Source organism: Ambystoma mexicanum, chromosome 12, assembly GCF_040938575.1.
Source record: "Ambystoma mexicanum isolate Mex_15411 chromosome 12, UKY_AmexF1_1, whole genome shotgun sequence".
NCBI classification, from domain to species: Eukaryota; Metazoa; Chordata; class Amphibia; order Caudata; family Ambystomatidae; genus Ambystoma; species Ambystoma mexicanum.
The window spans coordinates 154,561,676-154,586,101 of NC_090936.1; the positions used below are offsets into that span (position 1 = coordinate 154,561,676).

General features: G+C 42.7%; 1 protein-coding gene across 8 annotated transcripts in view; it reads right to left on the minus strand.

Moving 5' to 3' along the window:
• Positions 1-24,426, minus strand: part of BICD1 (BICD cargo adaptor 1) — a 1,084,974-nt gene that overhangs the window by 652,235 nt on the left and 408,313 nt on the right. For all 8 annotated transcript variants that reach the window (XM_069628212.1, XM_069628214.1, XM_069628217.1 and 5 more), the window contains exon 2: positions 15,506-15,718. In XM_069628212.1, coding sequence (XP_069484313.1) covers positions 15,506-15,718 — 213 coding nt within the window. The remainder of the gene's footprint in view (positions 1-15,505; positions 15,719-24,426) is intronic.

The window sequence follows — 24,426 nt, forward strand, 5'->3', positions numbered from 1 at the left end:
CGTCACAGAACATATGTGCTCATGTGCAGCTACAAAGAACTACAGATGTGACAACAAGACAACCACACAAACATCAAGGACAACAGCTATGTGGGCTCATTCCTATGTATTCCAGTCGTATGGCCGCTAGGCACCAAAACTGGCAACACTAAACAACCGCACTAGGGGTTCAACTTTCTCATTCTATAATGCAAAACCAAGTTTTAAGTGCCTTAAGGAACCAGTGTTTTTTTTAAACATCTTTTTATTAGATTTCCAACAAAAATAATTCCATCACATAGTGCTCAATGAATTACAACAATAAAATCTAATACAACAACAATAACCATTCAATAACACGAGTAATAGATATCCAAAATACCAGTATACCCTCACCCAAATATATCAATATACTATCACCCTATGTAAATAGCAAAAAATGAAACAATCATAAAATCCACACCAACACACATAAAACACCACAAAAGACAACAGGAAAAGGAGGGGAAAAAAGGGAGGTGCCCTCTCACTCCTCTCTCCCACCTTCCCACCCTCTCTCTACTTCGCCACTCATATAAAGCATTGAATGGCCCCCATAATGAGAGATAATCACCCTCTTTACCTTTATCTTTCATTGAGATCTTTCCGTACTTGGACAGAACCTGCAGCTCTACCAACCAGCCCTCAACAGTAGGTTTCTTTCTAGTCTTCCAGACCCTAAGGATTAGCTTAATCACCACCATTACAGCTTTATCCATCTATCCAGATATTACATCTCCTAGTGTTCGCACACCTTCCTCTATGTAAAAGCAGGATCACATTCGCTGCCGACCTTTGCATGACAATATCAAAAACCATATCAATCCTATCAATTACATCTCTCCAAAAATCCTTCACTCTCGAGCAGTCCCAAAGTAAATGCAATAGGGTACCCCTGTCTCTTCCACAACTCCAGCACAACACATCCATCCTCAACTTCAATCTAAACATCTGAACAGGTGTCCAATAAATCCTAGCAACTATTTTCTGCCTAACTAAAGACAAATTCTTATCCTTTCCCAAATGTACGCCTACTCTAAGAACATCTCTCCAATCTTCTTCCGAAATGACCATATTAACATCATTCGATCACATATTCCACATTTCATTCCAAGCAACTATATGTCCTACCTCCATGAACATGAAATTCATATAGGTACGTACAATATATTCTTGCCCAACCAACAGCTTGCAGATCTCCGGTTTCTTCCCCAATGAATCACCAGCCATACTCATTCTTTGATTAATTAATTAAATAAAATCCAGATATCTCCTCCGTTCTCTATTTGTTAAATTATACTTACCTTGCACCTCCTCAAATTGCAATAGTCGATTTCCATCAAACAAATCACTTAGATTTAATATACCTTTCCCGATCCAACTTTGCCAATGCAAACACCTATTATCAAGTTATAATATCTCATTATGCCATATAGATGCATCTTGACAGAAACCAAAACTTTGTTAATTTTCTCTAAACCAAGACCACAGAACCTGTCTAGTGGCAATTTTAGCCTCTTATTTGGCAACTTTCCCTTAGTACAAAGGTTATTTAAGTGATATGGCGCACAAGTCTCTCTCTCCATATGTAACCAAATTGGTTCTTCAACATTCTCTTCTCTAAAATAATACAAACTTTTCTTGAGCAAAAAGGCCTTATAATATTTGACCAAATCTGGATAGCCAAACCCACCCTCTTCAACTTTTTGCATCAAGACATATTTCGGGATACAAGGCCTTTTACCAAGTCCCCATAAAAAGGATTGAAAAAGTTTGTCAATCTTTAGTAGTTGTTTCTTATAAATCAATAGAGGTAATGATTGTATTATATATAAAACCTTAGGCAACAAAACCATTTAATCGCATTACTTTTTGCCCATAGATTCAAGTTCAACTTCTCCCATCTTTTAATAGATAACACAATGTTATCTAATACCTTACAAATATTATGCAGAACAATTTTCTTCAAGTCACCAATTATATGTATACCCAAATATTTAACACCTCCGGGAGACCATTTACAATTCCAGGACCTTACAATTCCCTTATTACATGTCTTAGATAGAGGAAAAAGTTCAGTTTTGTCCCAATTTACTTTGTGCCCCGACAGTTTCCCCACTTCTTCAAACATTTGTTTCAACAAGGATCCACATACATCAGGATTTGATAGGAGAATCATCATATCATCCGCATAAGACAGTATTTTAACTTCTGTTTTTCCTACACAAAGTCCCTTAATTCCCTCACATTGTCTGATGTATGCTGCTAAAGGTTCCAATGCCAAATTGAACAAAAACGGTGACAAGGGGCCCCTGCAGTGTGCCTTAAGTTAGAGGAAAGGATTCAGAAATCAATCCATTAACAAATACCTTTGCCTTAACGTCACGGTGGATACAATCAATCATTCGCATGAATACCGAACCAACCCCCATTTTCAACAGCATATATTCCAGGAACTTCCAATTAACTCTATCAAAGGCTTTTTCAGCATCAAAAAAACCTATAATCCCAATTGACTCCTTGCCATAATGTACTTCAATAACATTCAAGACAGTCCTTATGTTATCATAACCAAACCTTCCCGGAGTAAAACCCACCTGAGATTCATCAATAAGATCCCCCATACAAGTCATCAGCCGATTCGCCCAAATTTTGGTAAAGATTTTAAGGTCCACATTCAACAAAGAGATTGACCTATAGTTAACACATCTTTTAAGATCTTTATCCAGCTTTGGAATAACAATGATCAATGCATCCTTCATCGAGTCACACAATGCCCCTGACGACATAAAGTTATTAAAGATCCCACATAAAATTGGCGATAATTGAGTCGCAAACATCTTATAGAATTATAAAACAATACCATCTGGCTCCGGTACTTTTCCTCCTTGAACTGTAATATTGCATTATAAACTTCAGCAACATCAATCATAGACTCAAGTTTAATTTTCTTTTCAGCAGATAACACCAAAACAGTAATTTTATCAAAGAAGTTACCCAATTCTTCTTCACTAAGAGAGAGTTCTTCCCTATATAACCGCATATAGAAATCCCGAAAATATTCACAAATATCTATGTTCCTATGAAAAGTGTCCCCTTCTTCAGTTTGTATGGAAGAAACACATGTATCAGTCGTCATCCCTTTAAGTTTATTGGCCAACAACTTACCATTTTTATCACCAAATTCCCCAAACCTTTGATTTGTATAAAATAACCCCTTTCCCGCCAACGTTTGTACATAGTTCCTCAACTCACCCTCTAGTTTTTTCAATTTTGTCCTATTCATCTCTGTATTTACAATCGCACAAGTCTTTTGTAACTCTTTAACCTCCTCTTCCTTTTTTTTATTATTTCCTGACTCTTCTTAGCATGCGTCGCTCTGCTTATCAATTCACCTCATAATACTGCCTTAAAACAGTCCCAAACGATCTTGATATCAACTGAGCCTTCATTCTCCTGAAAGTATCTCTTAATAAAATCCCCCAACCCTGCAACTGCCAATGGATCCGTAAGTAGATTGGCTTGCATCTTCCACCTTTTGGACTTCTCTCTCACTCCCTTAAGATGAAGCTGCATGTCAAGCAGTGCATGGTCTGAAATGCCTCTCTCTTTTCAATGCTTGAGCTCAATGTCTGACTAACCAGTTCCTTACTAATGAGATAATAGTCAATCCTCCAGTAGGAATTATGGACTGGAGAATAGAAAGTATATTCTTCTTCTCCATGATGAAATTCCCTCCGTACATCAATTGGTTTATACTTAAATGCAAAAGTCTGTAACTCTTCACTAATATTGTAATTACTGTAGCATAGTGTTTTCTTATACTTGTTCTCTGAATCTTCAGAACTTCCTCCGACAGTCATGAGTTTTAAAAGCCAGAGCCCCCCGCCCACTAAGCTGGGCCTTAAAACAGCAGGGCACTAGAAGAGTGCTGTCCTTTTGGGAAGTGTGCAGAATGTCCAAATGTGTCACACAATTATTGCTGGACAATACCAACTAACAGAGCTCCAGTGATGACTTTTGGGAGAGGAAGACATACATTCCTTGTGGTGGCACTTAAACTACTCTGTGGCATGCATCCGTATCCCCAGAAACGCAGACAATTGTGCTTTTTGAAGTGTAAACACAGAGGTCTGCCTCCTTGAAAAGGTCTTCCTGCTTGAAAACCTAACAAACTTTTTTCGTTGCATACTGTAGGTAGGCACTAACCAGGGCTTTGCAGTGCTGTGATGATAAAAGCAACAGCTGGCCTTCACAGGCCCCAGGTCATTCCCCAAGTCTGTTTCTTTTATGTATTATCTTTTATTATTGGGCTGGGGCACAAGAGTGAAATGGAGGGTGCTAATGGCTGCTTTCCCTGATAAGTGACAGCTCACTGGGAAAGGGTGGTATCTAGACTATCGAAATTAGATTAATTGAATGAATATCCAACGAATTATATTAATTGAAGGCATTTCCATCGAAATGCACTTTCATTGAATATAATTCATTGGATTTCGATTAGGGTTAGGGGGGTGCCCTTGGGGATTGGGGGAGGGGTTGGGGCGGAAGAACCCCCCCCCATTAAATAATAAACACTAAAACGTTACATGAAGCTGGCCAGTGCCGAAATACTTTGAAGATTACAGCACTGGACAGCTCCATGTAACGTTTTAACGTGAAAAATAAATGCATCCAAATGCTATCTTTTACATTTAGAAGTATATATCCATCGAAACTTGTCCATTCCTATATTTGATTGATAAGCTTCGAAGGATATGTACTTTTAAATGTAAAAGATAGCATTTTGATGAATTTGTTTCCGTTGCATTTTTTAGATTGATGTTATTTTCAATGGTTTATTTTAGATGTAAAGACCATAAACCGGAAAGGGTCAGTAGCTTTCCAAAGCCCCTCATTCTGTGTATTCTCCACAGTAAATGGCTGCACCACATAATCCTGAAACAGTATAATGCATGCACACTTGCACATTTTATTCAGAATAAGCTTGTGTGAAATAATTCTGTACTGTGAACACAAATAGGGCAATACACAGAAGTCTCTGGTTGTCTCGTGCAGGTAAGCCATTTCCAAGCACCACAGTGTTGTAATTGTTTACGGACTCATTGATTTCAGAAATGGGGGTGGAGGGAGGTTAAATGAATGTTGAAAACAAGGAAGGGGGGGGTGTTTTATGAAAATGGGGACGGGCATGGGTACAACTTTAAACTCAGAGTGCCACCACAGGGTGTAAATGCAAACCATGTAAATGTGGATGTTATTGTATGTTTGGGGGAACTCAAAATACTCCTATGCTTATAATTTTGGGAGGTGAAAAGAGAGTTTCTCCTACTTTCTGATCTTCACGTCTAAGAAGAAAAGTATGACAAAGTAACAATTGGATTTGTGAAAGTCCAAATATAGCCAATGGGGGTGGAAGGAGGGACTCTGGGGAAGTGCGAGGAAAAATGTAGGGCCATAACCATGTTTACGAAGACTTCAGAGGCTCCATAACTGGAAGTCAAATTTTACACACACTCCGCAATCTATGAAGTCTGAGGCATCCTGGTTCTTGTTCTTTGGAGGGAAATTGTCTTTTTCTGTACTTAAAAACATCCAAAATGTGGCTTAAATGAACCACTACAGATAGCTTTATATTTTGTGAGCTTTAACCACCAGTACAGAAAACCGAGCGCAAGGGTGACATGATCACCGAACAAAAACTTAAGAGAAGCTGAGCAGCAGAATTATCAACCATGTGTGAAGCGTCACTGGTAAATGAGAGAGATAATAGGATGGCATTGATGGCTGTGGCTCAAAGTGGAAAACCCAAGAATCTGGCTCTTCAAATATCTAAGATGACGCTAATCTAGATATTACGGAAAGCTTTGCATGGGATCAATTTAAACATTTAATTGTACTAACTCCATAGCCAGCAATCTATATCCTCCAGTCACGGTACACGTCGTGAACGGTACGCGTCCTAGCTGGCACTTGGAAATATTTGCCATCAGAGTAATTGGAAGTAGTAAAGAGGCTATTTTAAAAATGAGTCTGTCGCCAGCTTCAAGTGTGGCATCCTGCACATTCAAGATGGTTTCAGGCACTGAAACAAAGGTAAGGTTATTATTTGAACCATATAGGTTAAAAATGGCTCATTCCACGTAAGGTTCGGATCAAGACAACCAACATAAAAGATACATTAAGATCTTGCTTACCGTCTATGCCGGACAGTGGGATCAAAGAGGATCAGGGCCTTTGCACCCGTACCATATAAATACCATTTTAGATTATCCAGGATTGTTATAAAAACTGGTTTTTCAGTTACAGGGGCACCATGTCAGTGAGGCATGGAATGAATTACCTCATATGACACACAGGGAGTTCAATCTAGCTATTATGGTATGGTCGTAGGGGACATAACACATGTATAGAAGAATCTTTTTTGCCTTGGGTGTGAGTTCACCACAGACTGCAGTGATGTGATGCCTGTCTAGAAGGGATAGGAGAACATTGAAATCAATCCACCTATCATTGAACACCTTTGCTGTTGTGTTGTGTTGTGTTGTGTTAGAACAAGAATAAGCTACAGATGAACTGCATTGGCGGGACCCAAAAGGCCAATGCGGCAAAAAACTGCTAAAAGGGAAAAACAAAAAAGAGGGAATTCCTAATCATGAGGTTTAGTTCCTTCAATGTCGAGTTTCAGAGTATCACCAATACATATAAAATATCCCTGTGTGTTTGGTCAACCAGTTTCTGTAACACAAATTAGTTGATAGCATTCTTCGGGACATTCACCATACTTAGTTTTAAGTTTTTATACTTCGATTCATGGTTCAGATAATGTATTTACTGCAGGACATTGTTCTTGGTCGTTCCTTGTTCTATATATGGAAACATAAAAATTTAATTTTCTCTAAGAACTTGGAATTTTTTGGGGATTTGCTTTATTACTTGCAGCATTTTAATGTCACAAACATGGTTGACAGCGATTTATTGAGCATCTGTATGGCACCTATACAGTCAATGGTGTTGCAGGCGCCACAAGGCAGGGGCTCGGGGGACAGAGGAGAAAAAATAATGATGGTCCTACTAGGCCTTGTTACATTCGGATTGTGCACGTGCAGAATAGGAAGGTCAAGGGAGGAGGGATGGATAAGGGAGAGTGGGAGGGGGAAGTGCAGGAGGGAGGGGGCCAGGGACTTGGCAGTGCTAAAGGGGGCCCAAGAGGGCAAGTGCCTGGGAAACAGGGGGTAAGGGTGAACTAGTGCGAGGACAGGGGTGGGCCAGAGTCAGTAGGTTGGTCAGGGAAAGGTGCCTGAGGGCAGGCAATGGTTATAGAGGTGGTGGGGGGGGGGCTGGTCATGGAGGGGCTGACCCCTGTAAGACTCATAAGGGACCAGGGGCCAGTCTCATCAGCAGGGGAGCATTAAAAAGGGAGGGGAAGAGGAAAGGAGGAGGAGAAAAGGAGAAAAGGAAGGACTTCAGGAGCTTCCGGAACTTAAGTAGATCCAGTTCAAGTCTGATACGGCCTGGAAGGCCATTCCAGAGGAAGAAAGAGATCTACACCCCACTCACTGCTTAGAGAAACGTCTGGACTGCAGAGAGTTGGAGTTAGAGGACCAAAGGACTCTATCAGGGAGGTATTTAGGGAGAGAAAGTTGGATGTAGCGAGGTCCCAGGCGCCAGAAAGCCTTGTGGATGATGGAGCGGGTCTTGAATTTGATCTTTGCAGCCACCGGGAGCCAGTGAAGAGATATTAGGGCTGGAGGGATGCGGTCCCTGGGCTTGAGGCCAAGGAGAAATCTTGCAGTCCTAGTCTGGATTAGTCAAAGGGGTGAAGGGAAGAAAGAGACAGTTTGAGGAAGAGGCTGTTGCAGTAATCCAGCCTGGAGAGAACCAGAGCTCTGGAGACATTGAGTTTCTGGGGGAAGGTGAGGAAAGGGAGAATGCCTCTGAGGAGGTGAAGCTCAAAGTGGGACTTCTTGGCAAGATCAGCGATATGAGGTGAGAAGGAGAGAGAGGAGTCAAAGACGACATCCGGTTTTTGCCTCACATGAGGGTGAGGGAAGGGAGCCCAAGGTGGGCAGCCATTGAGCAGGAGGAAAGTAGGGGGCGGGAGTCCCAATGAGAAGGATCTCAGTCTTACTGGCATTAATGCAGAGATCATTAGCAGCAGACCATGCCTGAATAGCAGTCAGGCAGTCGGGAATGAGAGAGGAAGGTGAGGAGGTAGAGGAGGGAAGCTTAAAGGAGAGCTGTGTGTCATCAGCATAACAGTGGAAATGAGGATACAAAGTGTAGATCAGGTGGGTAAGAAAGGCAAGGTATATGTTGAAAAGCCAGAGCGAGAGGATAGTGCCCTGAGGGGTGCAGCAAGAAGAGAGTAAGGAGGAGGAGAGAAAGGGGCCCAGTTGGACCTAGGACGGTCGATCAGAAAGGAAAGATCAGAAATCTACAGATGAGAGAACACTGGAAATAAAATCTAGTTATTTATGTATCAGACAGCTATGGAACTTCAATATGCCTTCTATGTAGCATTTTATTTTCAAACATATCGACTTTTTTCTATGACTTCATGACTGTGAAGTGAATTGTTTTAAGACTCTCTATACCCTCTTGGGGTGAATGAGGAATTCCACTTTGGAGTATTTCTTTATATTAAACAATTGACTTACTTTGGATCTAATTTACCCATCTAACATTGGATCCCTAATTCGATTCCTGAAATAATGAGAATTGGCCTTCTTTCTAAAGTTATCTTTACTTCTGATAACTGTATTACAGAACCTACCATCTCAATGTAACTGATTTGAGAGCATCACACATATGATGGATTCATTTTAGCGAATAATCTATGATAGACAAATATTGGAGAACCAATATGTCCAACTGTAGATTATGTTATTATCAATACTGTGATATTAACCCTTCAATGTTGTTATTGTTTTCTACTGAACATGAGTGAAATAACACTTTCATGCTGGACCCATTTACCATTAGCACCCTAATCTTATTTCTGTAATTATAAATATGGTTCTTCTTTTTAAATTAATTTTTATTTCTGACAAATATATTTCATAACCTATCATTATTATGTAACTGACTTGAGAGCGTCACCAATATGATGAATTAATTTTGAGTGAAGAATCTACGGCAAACATATATTGGAGTATCTGTATGTTTTATTGTAGATTATATTATCATCAGTACTGTGATATGAACTTAATTACAATTCTCCAGTTTTGGCATTGTTTTCTGTTGCACATGGTTGAAATAACATTGTTGGCATATTGTACTATCATGCTTTGTTTTAGACAGTAAGTGTGTAAAATTAATTCTATGTACACATCTTTTTCATTTGTACTCGTTTCATACTGATCAGTAACAACACTCGAATTGCTGTAATGTAATGCACCTTACATCATCACACACACTGCATAACTCAATCACTTCCTCAAAAACATTTTTAAATCATTCTCCAATTTAGACTCTTTCTCAATACAATGTTTATCATTGTATGTTATCAAATTCTAACACGTCATGACCCCAAGTGTCTGATGTCAGAATACGATTAATACCCTGTGCCACACTTACCCACACAATTTTGGAGGTAAGCTATATCTACGCTCTTAGCAGTCGCCTCAGTTATCATCCTTGATGATATTTTGTCATCTTGCCACCTTCATATTTTGCATGCATAGATTTCTCTAAGCATACCTCGATTATTGTCTATTTCCAGAACACCATAAATGTTCCAAGTCATATTTGGTTATACCAATTTGGAGGGAAGTCACATCCTCTCAATATATGGTTTTGCATTATTATACTCAAATACCCTCTTACCATTCCTCCATATTCAATTCCTTAACCTCCATAGAACTTTCGAGACATCCTTATGAGGAGACCATGCTATTCGACTGCCATCATTCCTGCAAGAATTTGTTCATGTTCCTTAGCCCCATAAAGACTGTGTAATGTTTTTCACCTAGGATAAATTAACTTAGAATTACACACAAGATGAGGAATCTGAATTATGTGCTTAACACACTAATCGATTGATATTAAAAAGTGTTCATTTCCATAAATCTTTGTTCTGTAATCCACAATTAACAGACTCTAAGAATTAAGCCCCTGATGAAGGGACCCGTTTGTCCTGAAATGCATTCATGGATCTTCCGAATTTATTAATATGAATAACAGATTTTCTGTTAATACACTTCTTGATCAAATTGAAGTATATAATTTGTACATTTCAAAGTATGACAATATATATTCTTTTAAAAATAATGTCTAAATGAATTCATGAATATACTTGATGTTTGATACCAGCGTTTTTGAGTGAACTAAGAAATATCTAACCATCCTAAACATTTGGCTGTTTCAGCTTTCATAGTTTGCAGGGGATGGGAGTATCCTCAATTTATGGATACTTATTGTGTCTGTTGTTTTAAGACTTGGCCACATAAAGTTAGGACCCACAATATGATGCCATATTTCTATCAGAAGACCTAATCCTATTTTTTGGCGGTCTGTGTGGATGTGTTGTAAACATCCTGCTTGATTGCAGTGAGATGTAAAATGGGTCCAAAACCGTAGTTCATTCAAATGAGGGCATCAAATTCCAGGCCTCAATGGCTGCTGACATACCTCATTAATAGTCATGAGATACATTTGTATAAAATGATTCAGGTGGATGCAAATTATCTTATGAATATTAGTGAAGGATATATTGAAAATCCAACATGTCTGTGGCCCTAAAAAACTGGAGTTTGAGACCTCTGATGGAGACTGGCTTAGAATACTTGAGGCATGAGCATTAGGCAAGCTAAAGATTTCAGAGGAACTCTGAAGTTAAAAGGAATAGCTGAATGGTCCCACAGGCATCTTCATGGGGCGCAGGGGAGCAAAGCATAAAAAACGAAAAAACTATATATAACTTCCACTGAAAATTAATAAGTTAAATATGAAGAAAGCTAAATATGCTGACTTGAATATTTCATTAATTACAAAACGAAAATCACTTCTGGACAGGGGAAGCATGATTTAGAGCAGGTGAGGATGGTTGTAGAAAGTCCCTCATTTTGAAAGTGTGCCTTCTAGGAGAGAAATGGATAAGTGTCAACAAAGGGCTTACTGAGTGGCTCTCAGAGACTAAGGAGGGGGTTACCCTTGTATTACCAAATCAATTAAAGAAAAACACATGTGTAAACAAGATACACGTCTCGGTGGAATCACCTTTCCATGTTAAATTAGTAATTATTACCTCTTCTTTTTGAGTGCTTCATTTTCAGTCTGGGTCATTATTCCTGTTATATTATAACATAGAACCGGGGACAAATAGAATTACATTGTAAATGTCAGATGTAAAGTCTGTCATACATTTTAAAGTCAACAAAACAGAAGAGGTGATGGCTAGAAGGTTTAGAATTAATCCTAACCTCTGGCATTGCTCTGGGCAACCCTCCAGACCTTCATTCTTCGCCTGCCAAGCCATTACAAAAGGGGAAAGACCATATGCAAATCAGGCTTGGTCCCACCCAAAAGGCACCCGCCAGCCAAAACTGCTAGGTCACATTCCTTCAGCACAGAACCACAGGCATCCCCAAACATGTTTCAGCCTCGTTGGGCCTCATCAGTGAGGATTAGTTTGGTTCTCTAGGCCCAGCAGGCACGGGACCCGTGCCTGGGCATATCTGTCCCAATCAGGGTGACTACATCAGTAGAAAAGAGGTGATGGCTGGAAGGTTTGAATTAATCTTAGCCTCTGGCATTGCTCAGGGCAACCTTCCAAACCATCGTTCTTTGCCTGCCAAGCCATTACAAAAGGGAAAAGACCATATTCAAGTCATCTGAAATAGTCAGTTTATTGCGATACAGTTGGATCTCGGAATTAGCATCCTGAAAAGTATCTGTAAAGATAGCATTGGAACCTGAGAGCTTACATAGTACCATAAAAGCATGTATGTTTGTCCTCACAAAATATATAATGAACAAAGACAGATGAACTGGTGGGGTTATAATGTGAGAAAGCAGTGTTGCAAACACGGTGCCTAAAAAGAGCCAACGCCATCCCACCCTGGACCTTGTCCTGAGGAGTAGGCACAATCCTTTAGGGCTTGAGACACATCATGGTAAACATTGCTACTGGCAGTACACTACTCCACTATTTGCATCTTCATTGTGGTGTTCTTCTTCCGGGTGGTTTGTTTCACAATCTGCTAAGTAAGACCTTCCTCCATCCACCTGCCCATGACACATTGCTGAGGTCTCCCTCATAAAGACAGCACACGTGAAGGAGTTTGTGTCTCTATGACAACTATGTGATATGATGTCTACAGCAAGAAACTAACTAAATGATCTCACCTGGAAGGGGAAAACACCAAACTACCTGTGGAAATCACTCCTCTCAACAAGGAGTAATGAGCTCAGGCACAATAAGAGCACTGGGTCATCAAACAGGTTATTTATTTACAATATCAAACACAATTCAAAAGTGACCCCAGTCTATAGTGAACTTGCCAACAAAGGGAAAAGAGCAAGAAACTCAAAGTTAAACAACTCTTTCAATTCACGTTTCTCTTCTCACTCTTTGTGACACCTTTTAACTGACCTGTCTGCCTACCCCTCTTGAAGCCTAGTTGCATCCTCCTCAGCCTGTTCATTTCAATCTTTCTTGATCCTCATAGGTTCAGATTTCTTGCCTGTGCTTTTAGAAGCTCTCCACATTCCTCATCCTAATATTAGTGCCCCCTTTGCTCTCAGTGAAAAACTCCCCTACCTACCACACATACATCTTACAATATCATCCACAGCAACACTATCCCTTGCTCAAGCCTCTCTGTCCAAAACACTTGAAACACATGATTCAAAGCTCTCACCACAAAGGAACTGCTCTAGGTTCCCATCCCAGCCAGAAAACTCTTTAAGACTGCTTGCATCACCTATAAGGCAACCTTTCAAACACCTGCCTACATAGCTGTGCAACTATGAAGCCCTGGTGCGTCATTCTCCTCTAGATTCGAAGCCAAAATGCAGGGAAAACAATAGGAAACGGGCCTTCTCTTGCTATGACCTTGCCTACTGGAACACCATCCCAATGGGAATCACAGACTTGCAGTTCAGGAAGGAACTCAAGCCCTTGCTCTTTAGTAAATACCAAGGTGCCAACATCCCACCGCCATGGCTGGAACAATCAGGCCACACATTGTAACCCCACTACCTGCCTCATATGCTAGCCTCGAAGACAAGTACTGTGCTCTGTTGCTTCTTAGATAGGTTTGCGCGAAATAAATGTACTACAATTCCATCTCTGCTGTCTTCCACTAACAAGACCTAAGATGTCACATTTCTCTTTAAGGCATGGCGCATCCAAACACTTGCCCAACCTTAACCTCCCCATGACGTCCAATCCAATACACCCCCCAAACAAACTCCCCAAACAACTTCACTGGAGGTGTTTGGCTATCATATATAAATATGCTCACCTTTTTCGCCCAAAATAAGTTGAACACTTGCCATCTGGTGAGTGTGTTGATTCTGTATATCTTTGATGCTGGCACATTGGTCTTCCATTTTAATCCCACAGTCTAATTCATTGTGCAAGAGCTTGCCCTCATTATAAAATATCTTAATCCGGTGTACTCTTGCATTATTGCAGGAAAACAATATCATATTCCTTGAATTAAGAAAAACTGGTTAAATCACACTTTCTAAATCATCACACTCCTTAAAGAAAAAGGAACCTGTCGCAACATCCTATACGCCAAATCTACACAACCAAACACCCAAATCAACGTTGTCATCAATTTTCCAAAAACACATTTTTGACAATTCAACTACTAGAGTTCCTTTAACAACTGTGTTAAGGTTAACCTTATGCCCCCTTCAGATTTACCCCCATTCTCTTGCCAGGGCTTTTAGTGGCATATGCATGTGGACCTTCAAACCTCTCCCCACAAATGCACTACGCTCCCACTACATTTCTGAATGATTTTCCTTACAAATTCGCTGCATATATTCTCCTCTGTGAAAACTGCATCCAATTATGCACACCTGAGCAGCTCACACTGTTACTCTGCAAATATATGCTTCCTCTCATCATTCTAGCTCAACGTGTTGATATTGTCCCCCTTTGTTTCAAAGCTGGCCGATATAGCCAACTCCTGAACGGATCAATCCCAGTAACGGCCATTTTAATACAGGCCTACCTCAGCTCCTTTGTTTCTACAATCAGACTTCCTTCTCTTGCAATGGTTCTTCTTCAAGGGCTGGAGGATGTACTAAACATGTTTCAGGATGGCAAAGCCAGTCAGTCAGTCCTCCTATACATATCTGCGGCATTTGATACAATTAGCTCTCTGACACTGATCTCCACCAAGGTAACATTCTTGATTGATTAACATTGTTTTTATTGGACAATACTCAATATGTGCAGGTGGCATCATCAGGATCCTACCTCTGAACTGTGGAGTACCTCAAGGTTCAATCGTGTCACCTCTGGTGTTATGGTTATTTGTGGAAACACTTGGTGATCCGAATGGAAGTAGCAATTCATAAGTAAGCTGGGGACCCTTCGCTTTGAATCAACGAAAGCAATAGCCTCCTCCCAAACAGTATCCTGTCGACCCACCCCTCTAAATTCTAAACAAACACAAGTAAATTGATTGTCTCATTGTTTCTGTATCATAGCAACCGACTCAGAAATACCTTTACCTATTGTCGCTCAGCAGTATTTCTCTCACATAGAGCACTTATGCAGGGTCTCTAGTTTTAATTGGTTTTAGCCGTTAAATTCAAAGCCATATTAACCAAATCAACAAATGCAGTCTGAATCAACTTTGATGGTGCAGGCAAATTAATACATGCTTCCCGGCCTGTGATTACCTCTCAGTTGGTAAAACCCAATACTGGCAATGGTGTTGTTGTTTTCATTCATTTTTTTCCCATTGTCAGTTTATTTTGGCGATAATAGTTAGATGTTGGCTTAATACACTGGCATGAACAGGAAAAAAACAAAAGCATACCAGGCCTTCAAACAAACAAAGAATAATGACTATTTTCTCTTCTTGATCGTGGGCCATGGCAAGGATGCCATTGTTGACCCAGTCTTCATACAGCTCATGGATATTGTTACCACTGCCATTGGGTCCAGTCTGGTAGGTCAAAGATCTGTATGGATAAGGAATTGTCAGAGGTGCATTGACAAATGTGCACCAAATCCCTCAATGAGCCACCTGACTCTGGCCAGTCCCATTAGTCCTTCACCTTAATGGACAATAGTGCATTAACCTCTTTGTTTGTAAAGGATAAGATATGAAAAATCATACGCAGGGATGCAGTTTACATATTACTCATGGGTATAACTATAGATAAGTATACATGTATATATGGACACATATTGAGATAGCTAGAGTATTTGGACAGAAGGTAGAACATGCAGCAGCATAGTGTACTATTATTGTCACCATAAGCATGTTGGAGGGGCACTGGGTTAATGATTTACCTCTTTCAGGTCCCGGACAACAGCCGTGAGTCTCTCATTCTCTCCTTGAACATTGGCAACCACAGTCCTGCTCTGCTTCACCTCGTTCTGTATCTCAAGGATCCTCCCCAGGTAATATGCCTCCTTCGAGGCGTTCTCCTGAAGAAGAGTCTCCTCCCTGGTCTCGCCATCTTCCGCAACCTTGCGATGGATGGAGAAGGATTGACCAAAGGCCTGCAAGAGAAACAAATCGAGGCATCAGAGCAGAATGAAACAATACTGCAGGTTATTCAACACAGTGGATGACACGCTTGGCTTAGTCCAATTACAATCAGGCAATGGTGACCTTATGCAATGGTACAATTTAGAAAGGAAAAGGGGACTATTCCCCCGGGCCCCATTGCAGTTTGTAGTGGTAATATCATTGTCCTACACTTTTGCTATTGTCATTTCAATAACACTCACACACACTGTAGGCAGAGCCTTGTAGGCTACTCAAGTGTGATCTATCACTGACAATACAAGACCACATTTTCTAGTGGAGGATGCTGCGTATTGGCCTGGAACATTGCTACCGACATTCTCTCCAGTAGGGAGTAGGACTTCCCTACCAGCCACCATATTAACTCTTGCACTTAGGCACAGTATTTGCACACCACTCTTCTGCCATCGTCACTTCTACACTGACTGAGGTAAGGGAGATTGGAAAAGAGGTATTCCTGTTGAACAGACCTTACACAGTGCCTCGTTTAACAATAGAAAGGAAGAAAGAAAAAAATATGTGGGCAAGTAAAAATGGAAAACTATTTTATTTGGTGTTGAATGAGCTGCTTTTAGTAGTCCAAAAATAATTTTCTCACAAATGGCTTATAAGTCTATATAAAAAAAAGCAATGTGCCTATGGTATTTGTGAGCCTATCTTCTTATTCATGAAATGTTCAATACTATATGCCTGATATTGGTCATAGGATATGAATATGTTGTTCACCAATATTTATCATTTGTCGCGTCGACTTTTTTTACTGTGTGCATTACTGCATTACGTTATTTTGAATGTATGGCACAGAACATTTGTTATTACATTAGTCACAGATGGACATATGTTCCACTATAATTAACATAAATAATAACACATTAACACAAGGTGAACACCCCTCTCTAAACCATTCATAAAAGTAAAAAATGTAAAGGAAATATTCAACCAACTAGCCAATGAGTACATGTTAATTATTTGTAGGAATTATAAAAATATACCAGTGACCAATTGATGGGAGACTGTCAGAGATTTTGCTTAAGTACATCTGTCTTAGAAACTCTCATGGACAGAAAACCACACACACGAGAATGCATTCGGATGAACTATTGTAAGATTTGAGAATTGGATAAAGGTGCTGCAGTCTGGCTGCATTAGGCTGTACATGCGAATCTTGTAATGCAAAGACTTTACACTTACTTCATAGCAAAAATCATAGAATGAATCAACTAAGGCTAAAATGAAGAGCTTCATTTCATATCCTACATAGTCGTCGACTAGTCACCGGTAGAAATAGGTCAACAATTCAACCGGGTGGATAAACAGCAAAAGAGAGAAACACTCTGGTCTTAAAGGGTCACAGCTTCACACTTGGAAGTCAAGTCAGTCTCTAAATTAACAAATAACATGTATTTGCTCTTTGTAGTACTCAGCTACTTTGGCAGGGTTCAAGGCATTAGGATCAGGGGTCAAGTCCTAAAAATAAAAGTGGGGGGACTCATCAACAAACGCAATGGGATGCGACCTCGCCAGAAATAAGCATATCAAGTTGAAATATGCACATTTCATTAAATTGGCTTTGCATAACCACCCAAATTGCAGAGGATGAATGGCATTTGACTTTCATAAAATCAACACACACACAAAACCAAGAGAGGACATTTTCTTCTAACAGTGTTTTTGAAACGAAGGTGTGCATGTTTTAAACTCCATGAACCAATACAAATGTTTTCCCTGGAACATGCAGTACCGAAATGGGACACTTCACCTGTAGTTGCTTGTTATCTTTCATCAGGTTATATAGTGCAGCGGTGAAGTGTCCGGCCTGTAAACCTGATTACTCGGTTCGGCTTTAAATCATAAATTCAAGGAAGACTTTCAATTTTTCTCATTTTACCTGGGGGCGGGGGGACTGAGTCGACCCTCTGAAAAAAGTGGGTGGACTCTGTCCACCCGCGTGTACCCTAGACTTTAGCCCTGGTTAGGTTCAGCTTTTTAAAAAAAACACAATCAATTAAAATTGTCTTCCACTACCAGTCTCTACATGTACACTCGTGTATTCTTCTTTGTGCTGGGCATCTGTGTGGGCCATGGACACAAAAAAAGAAAATGTAGTCTTGATGGAAAGAAATATACTTGTCTGATTGATTAAAGGAACTGCGAAATAAACTACAGCAATGCTTCTGAAAGATAGATATTAAGATTCTTAGGTGACAAGTTTAAAGAGCAACACATTGATTCCTGTATGTGCGCATCCTTGATATAAAAATAGGATCACCAGCTAAACCATAGGGATCTAAAAGAGCAGAGCATCAGGCTCAAGCACAGCAGAGGCTGGAAGCAAGCAGACTAGAGCAGAAAGAGGCCAAGGACTGCGAGTGAAAAGAGGACTAAGAGAGAAAGTGTGATCCAACAGGAACAGCTGCTGAGGGAAAAGAGGACTAAGAGAGAATGTGGGATCCAACAGGAACGACTGCGGACGGAAAAGAGGACTAAGAGAGAATGTGGGATCCAACAGGAACGGCTGCGGAGGGAAAAGAGAACTAAGAGAGAAACTGAGATCCAACAGGAACGGCTGCGGAGGGAAAAGAGAACTAAGAAAGAAAGTGAGATCCAACAGGAACGGCTGCGGAGGGAAAAGCCGACTAAGAGAGAAAGTGAGATCCAACAGGAACAGCTGCGGAGGGAAAAGAGGAGTAGAGAGAAAGTGGGATCCAACATGAACGGCTCCGGAGAGAAAAGAGAAGTAGAGAAAAAGTGGGATCCAACATGAACGGCTCCAGAGGGAGAAGCCGACTAAGAGAGAAAGTGAGATCCAACAGGAACGGCTGCAGAAGGAAAAGAGGAGTAGAGAGAAAGTGGGATCCAACAGAAACGGCTGCGGAGGGAAAAGAGAAGTAGAGAAAAAGTGGGATCCAACAGGAACGGCTCCAGAGGGAAAAGAGGAGTAAGAGAGAAAGTGGGATCCAACAGGTACAGCTGCAGAGGGAAAAGAGAACTAAGAGAGAAAGTGGGATCCAACAGGAACAGCTGCAGAGGGAAAAGAGAACTAAGAGAGAAAGTGAGATCCAACATGAACGGCTGTGGAGGGAAAAGAGAACTAAGAGAGAAAGTGAAATCCAACAGGAATGGCTGCTGAGGGAAAAGCCGACTAAGAGAGAAAGTGGGATCCAACAGGAACGGCTGCAGAGGGAAAAGAGGAGTAGAGAGAAAGTGGAATCCAACAGAAACGACTGCGGAGGGAAAAGAGAACTAAGAGAGAAAGTGGGATCCAACAGGAACAGCTGCGGAGGGAAAGAGAACTAAGAGAGAAAGTGAGATCCAACAGGAACGGCTGTGGAGGGAAAAGAGGACTAAGAGAGAAAGTGGGATCCAACAGGAACTGCTGCGGAGGGAAAGAGAACTAAGAGAGAAAGTGAGATCCAACAGGAACGGCTGCAGAGGGAAAAGAGGACTGAGAAAGAAAGTGGGATCCAACAGGAACGGTTGCGGAGGGAAAAGAGGAGTAGAGAGAAAGTGGGATCCAAAAGAAATTACTACGGAGGGAAAAGAGAACTAAGAGAGAAAGTGGGATCCAACAGGAACAGCTGCGGAAGGAAAGAGAACTAAGAGAGAAAGTGAGATCCAACAGGAACGGCTGCGGAAGGAAAGAGAACTAAGAGAGAAAGTGTGATCCAACAGGAACGGCTGTGGAAGGAAAGAGAACTAAGAGAGAAAGTGAGATCCAACAGGAACGGCTGCGGAGGGAAAAGCCGACTAAGAGAGAAAGTGTGATCCAGCAGGAACGGCTGCGGAGGGAAAAGAGAACTAAGAGAGAAAGTGGGATCCAACAGAAACAGCTGTGGAGGGAAAAGCAGACTAAGAGAGAAAGTGGGATCCAACAGGAACAGCTGCAGAGGGAAAAGAGGACTAAGAGAGAAAGTGGGATCCAACAGGAACGGCTCCAGAGAGAAAAGAGGAGTAAGAGAGAAAGTGGGATCAAACAGGAACGGCTGCAGGGGGAAAAGAGGACTAAGGGAGAATGTGGGATCCAACAGGAACGACTGCGGAGGGAAAAGAGGACTAAGAGAGAAAGTGGGATCCAACAGGAACGGCTGCAGGGGGGAAAGAGGAGTAGAGAGAAAGTGGGATCCAACAGGAACGGCTGCGGAGGGAAAAGAGGACTAAGAGAGAAAGTGGGATCCAACAGGAATGGGCATAGAGGGAAAAGAGGAGAGGACTAAGAGAATGTGGGATCCAACAGGAACGACTGCGGAGGGAAAAGAGGACTAAGAGAGAAAGTGGGATCCAACAGGAACGGCTGCAGGGGGAAAAGAGGAGTAGAGAGAAAGTGGGATCCAACACGAACGGCTGCAGGGGGAAAAGAGGACTAAGAGAGAAAGTGGGATCCAACAGGAACGGCTCGAGAGGGAAAAGAGGAGTAAGAGAGAAAGTGGGATCGAACAGGAACGGCTGCGGAGGGAAAAGAGGGGTAGAGAGAAAATGGGATCCAACAGAAACGACTGCGAAGGGAAAAGAGAACTAAGAGGGAAAGTGGGATCCAACAGGAACTGCTGCGGAGGGAAAGAGAACTAAGAGAGAAAGTGAGATCCAACAGGAACGCTGCGGAGGGAAAAGAGGACTAAGAGAAAGTGGGATCCAACAGGAACGGCTGCGGGGGAAAAGAGGAGTAGAGAGAAAGTGGGATCCAACAGAAACGGCTGCAGAGGGAAAAGCCTACTAAGAGAGAAAGTGGGATCCAACAGGAACGGCTGCGGAGGGAAAAGAGAACTAAGAGAGAAAGTGAGATCCAACAGGAACGGCTGCGGAAGGAAAGAGAACTAAGAGAGAAAGTGGGATCCAACAGGAACGGCTGCGGAGGGAAAAGCAGACTAAGAGAGAAAGTGGGATCCAACAGGAACAGCTGCAGAGGGAAAAGAGGACTAAGAGAGAAAGTGGGATCCAACAGGAACAGCTGCAGAGGGAAAAAAGGACTAAGAGAGAAAGTGGGATCCAACAGGAACGGCTCCAGAGGGAAAAGAGGACTAAGAGAGAATGTGGGATCCAACAGGAACGGCTGCGGAGGGAGAAGAGGACTAAGAGAGAAAGGGGGATCCAACAGGAACGGCTGCAGGGGGAAAAGAGGACTAAGAGAGAAAGTGGGATCCAACAGGAACGGCTCCAGAGGGAAAAGAGGACTAAGAGAGAAAGTGGGATTCAACAGGAACGGCTGCAGAGGGAAAAGAGGAGTAGAGAGAAAGTGGGATCCAACAGGAATGGCTGCGGAGGGAAAAGAGGACTAAGAGAGAAAGTGGGATCAACAGGAACGGGCATAGAGGGAAAAGAGGACTAAGAGAGAATGTGGGATCCAACAGGAATGGCTGCGGAGGGAAAAGAGGACTGAGAGAAAGTGGGATCCAACAGGAATGGGCATAGAGGGAAAAGAGGACGAAGAGAGAATGTGGGATCCAACAGGAACGGCTGCAGAGGGAAAAGAGGAGTAGAGAGAAAATGGGATCCAACAGGAACGGCTGCGGAGGGAAAAGAGGACTAAGAGAGAAAGTGGGATCCAACAGGAACGGCTCCAGAGGGAAAAGAGCAGTAAGAGAGAAGAAAGTGGGATCCAACAGGAACGGCTGCGGAGGGAAAAGAGGAGTAAGAGAGAAAGTGGGATCCAACAGGAACGGCTGCAGAGGGAAAAAAGGACTAAGAGAGAAAGTGGACTCCAACAGGAACGGCTGCAGAGGGAAAAAAGGACTAAGAGAGAAAGTGGGATCCAACAGGAACGGGCATAGAGGGAAAAGAGGACTAAGAGAGAAAGTGGGATCCAACAGGAACGGCTGCAGAGGGAAAAGCCGACTAAGAGAGAAAGTAGGATCCAACAGAAACAGCTGCAGGGGGAAAAGAGAAGTAGAGAAAAAGTGGGATCCAACAGGAACGGCTGCAGAGGCACCCATGAGATAGAGGTATATCATGGGTTGTAGCTACTGCCTTCAGAGTTTGCCTAACGCTGACAGTAGTTCTGAGAATGCAGACTTTTTTGCTGGCTAAATTGAGGGCCAGATTCTCAAAACGTTTTCTGGCGCCAGTGAGGAGATGCGGCAGCATATCTCCTTACTTGCACCCCAGAAAATGGCAGCCCAATTCACAAAGGGCATCTGAATGAGCACATGTTAGATGCGCTCATTCTGATGTCCTTTTTCCCCTCTTTGCGGATTTACGTAAACAGGGCGGGCGTTTCTGGTCATTTTAAAGCACATCCCAAATTTACAAAACACCCAGAAACGAGGGGGGTGTTCCCCACGGGCGTAGGGGTTTAAGTATGACAGCCGCGGCATACACTGCGGCTGTCACAGTAGCACTTAAATGTTTTTTATATTACTCGATCATGGTGAAATGCGCTCCAGGCAGCAGCGTGGTTGCTGGGAGCCAGTTATACATTAGTGCTGGGAGTGCGCTCCTGACGCTAACGTATGCAAGGGGGCTGGACAGCGCGTCTTTGCTCTAATGCCCAACCGCTCCTGAAAAGGCTCAGGTGCCCTTGGAGAATAAGGGGACCTGAGCATTCAGCAAAGAGCACACGTGAAAAGAGCACATTATCTGCACTCCTTTCATTTCCTTTCACAGGGCCACTACTTAGCTCAGAGGATCTCCATAAAAACACCCGCCAGACCATCCAGGTCTGCGTATGCCAATCGCCTCACTGTTCCTCATACACGAAGAGTCAGAGCCGGTGGCTCCAGTTTCCCTACCTTGGCTGCAAGTCACTGGAACACCCTCCCTGCCCAACTCAGGATGATCGAATCACACACAACCTTCCGTAAAGCCCTGAAGACCAAGCTTTTTACCTAAATTGCCTCCCCCTACTGTCTCAGTCTATGACTGTCTATGCTTACTGCACCTGACTTGTAACCTACTGTATTTGATGTAACTGTTCTATCAACTGTACTGGGCCGCTATCTTGTAACCCTCAAGCAAGCTTGCATATGTATTCTTCTCAGCGCCTCTATGCCCACGGGTTGCAGCGCGCTATACAAATACTAAAATAAAATAAAATAAATTTGCGCTCATGGTTTAGAATCTGGCTCAGGGCGTCTCTGCTGTGACGAATGGATTTTACTTCAAGTTTTTTCCATAGGCAATGGAAACTTAACCCAAGTTCCACTTTTTGCTTTTTTTAATCTATGCATCACTCTCGGCTTCCAAGCATTCTGCTGGGAGAGATACTAGGACTTCTGCAATGATGCAATGAGGCCTTTCTGGATCTGGGATTACAGTGCATGGCTTAGTAGGTCATTAACACGCCTTTCCCTTTGTGAAATCTGGATCTGCCTACAGCGACGACATGGCAGAGACGACAAGATACATCATCAGCTCGCAAGACATCACAGCGCTGGGGTACGACATCTTCTCTGCCGCAGGGCTGTTGCTGGGTCTGGAAAAGCCCCGGGGCTACGCTAATGTCGGGACTGTCGGGACTCGCGGCTAGCTAGCCTTTTGGTTGTAGCCCCTGAGCTTCTATCCATGACTACTACCAAAGGACCCGGGGCTATATCCCCCCCCCCCCAAGACCCATCCCCCTAGCGATGCCTGTGTATCTGTGGGGTATTTTCTTTTTACTTTTTGAGTTGCTGTGAAGTGATAAGAGAGGGAGGGAACCTGCCATGTTTATACTATATAAAGATTCCCCCATGGCGCTCACCCCCTGCCTCCAATGGTGGTTAATGGGGACAGTGAAGGGAGTACAAAACAGACACACGGGGCCACATGAAACAGGAAATTATAGATGGGTAGCTTTTAACTATCGAGTGTACTCCACCTTGGAATTCCTCGATAGGTATTGTTATTTATCAGATATCAATTGGAGCTCCGCAGTGGAATATATCCCTGTAGTTGACTACTAACACCGCCCCCCGCCCTCCCCTTCCCCCGAGAGAAACTCTCACTTGGAGATATGCAAATGATACATGTTTTACAAATCTCCGGCCTCCTCCCGGCTTCTCGGAGTGAGGAATACGCAGCACTTCCAGGTCGAAAATAGTAATGGCAGAAAATGACAACTTAGAAAAGAGCCAATCACGCCCGCAACATAGATATGTAACACATGTGGCTCCTTCATGCCTGGCAGCAGTGTTTCGAACAGCCTGCTCTTGATTTAACACTGCAGGGACATTAGCACCCGGCCAGGGGGCAGCCAATCAGGAGCCTAGCACCCGGCTGGGGGGCAGCCAATCAGGAGCCTTGGAATATACTCTGTATTCACCAGGGTACACCCTGATTTGCACCTCCCTCTCAGCGTTTCCACATCTCGGCCTTGCGCCCCGACGCCACCACCCGTCTCTGTACCATAGTCACTGCCCACACCTTCCCTGACATGTCTGTACTCGCCTCCTCCGCTGTGTCCGGCCGCCTTCTTCTGATGCGATCAGTCTGTAATGATCCTGGTGTCCGCCCTCAAGTGACTATCACCACCCTGGAGAGGTGGTGGCTGCTCATAGTGGCAGAGGCGGTCTCCGTGGGGAAAATCGGCTGGTAGTGGCCCAGAGCTTTCGCTGAGACATTCCCTGTGCTCAGGCCTGCAAAGGCTTGGGCTGGTGGGCTGTAACTGGCCAATGGCTCTGCCGCACGGTATCCAGTGATTTTAATCAAAAACATTTCATAGAGGGATATTTTACTGAAACAAAAACACCTAAAAAATCACCAATTCTTT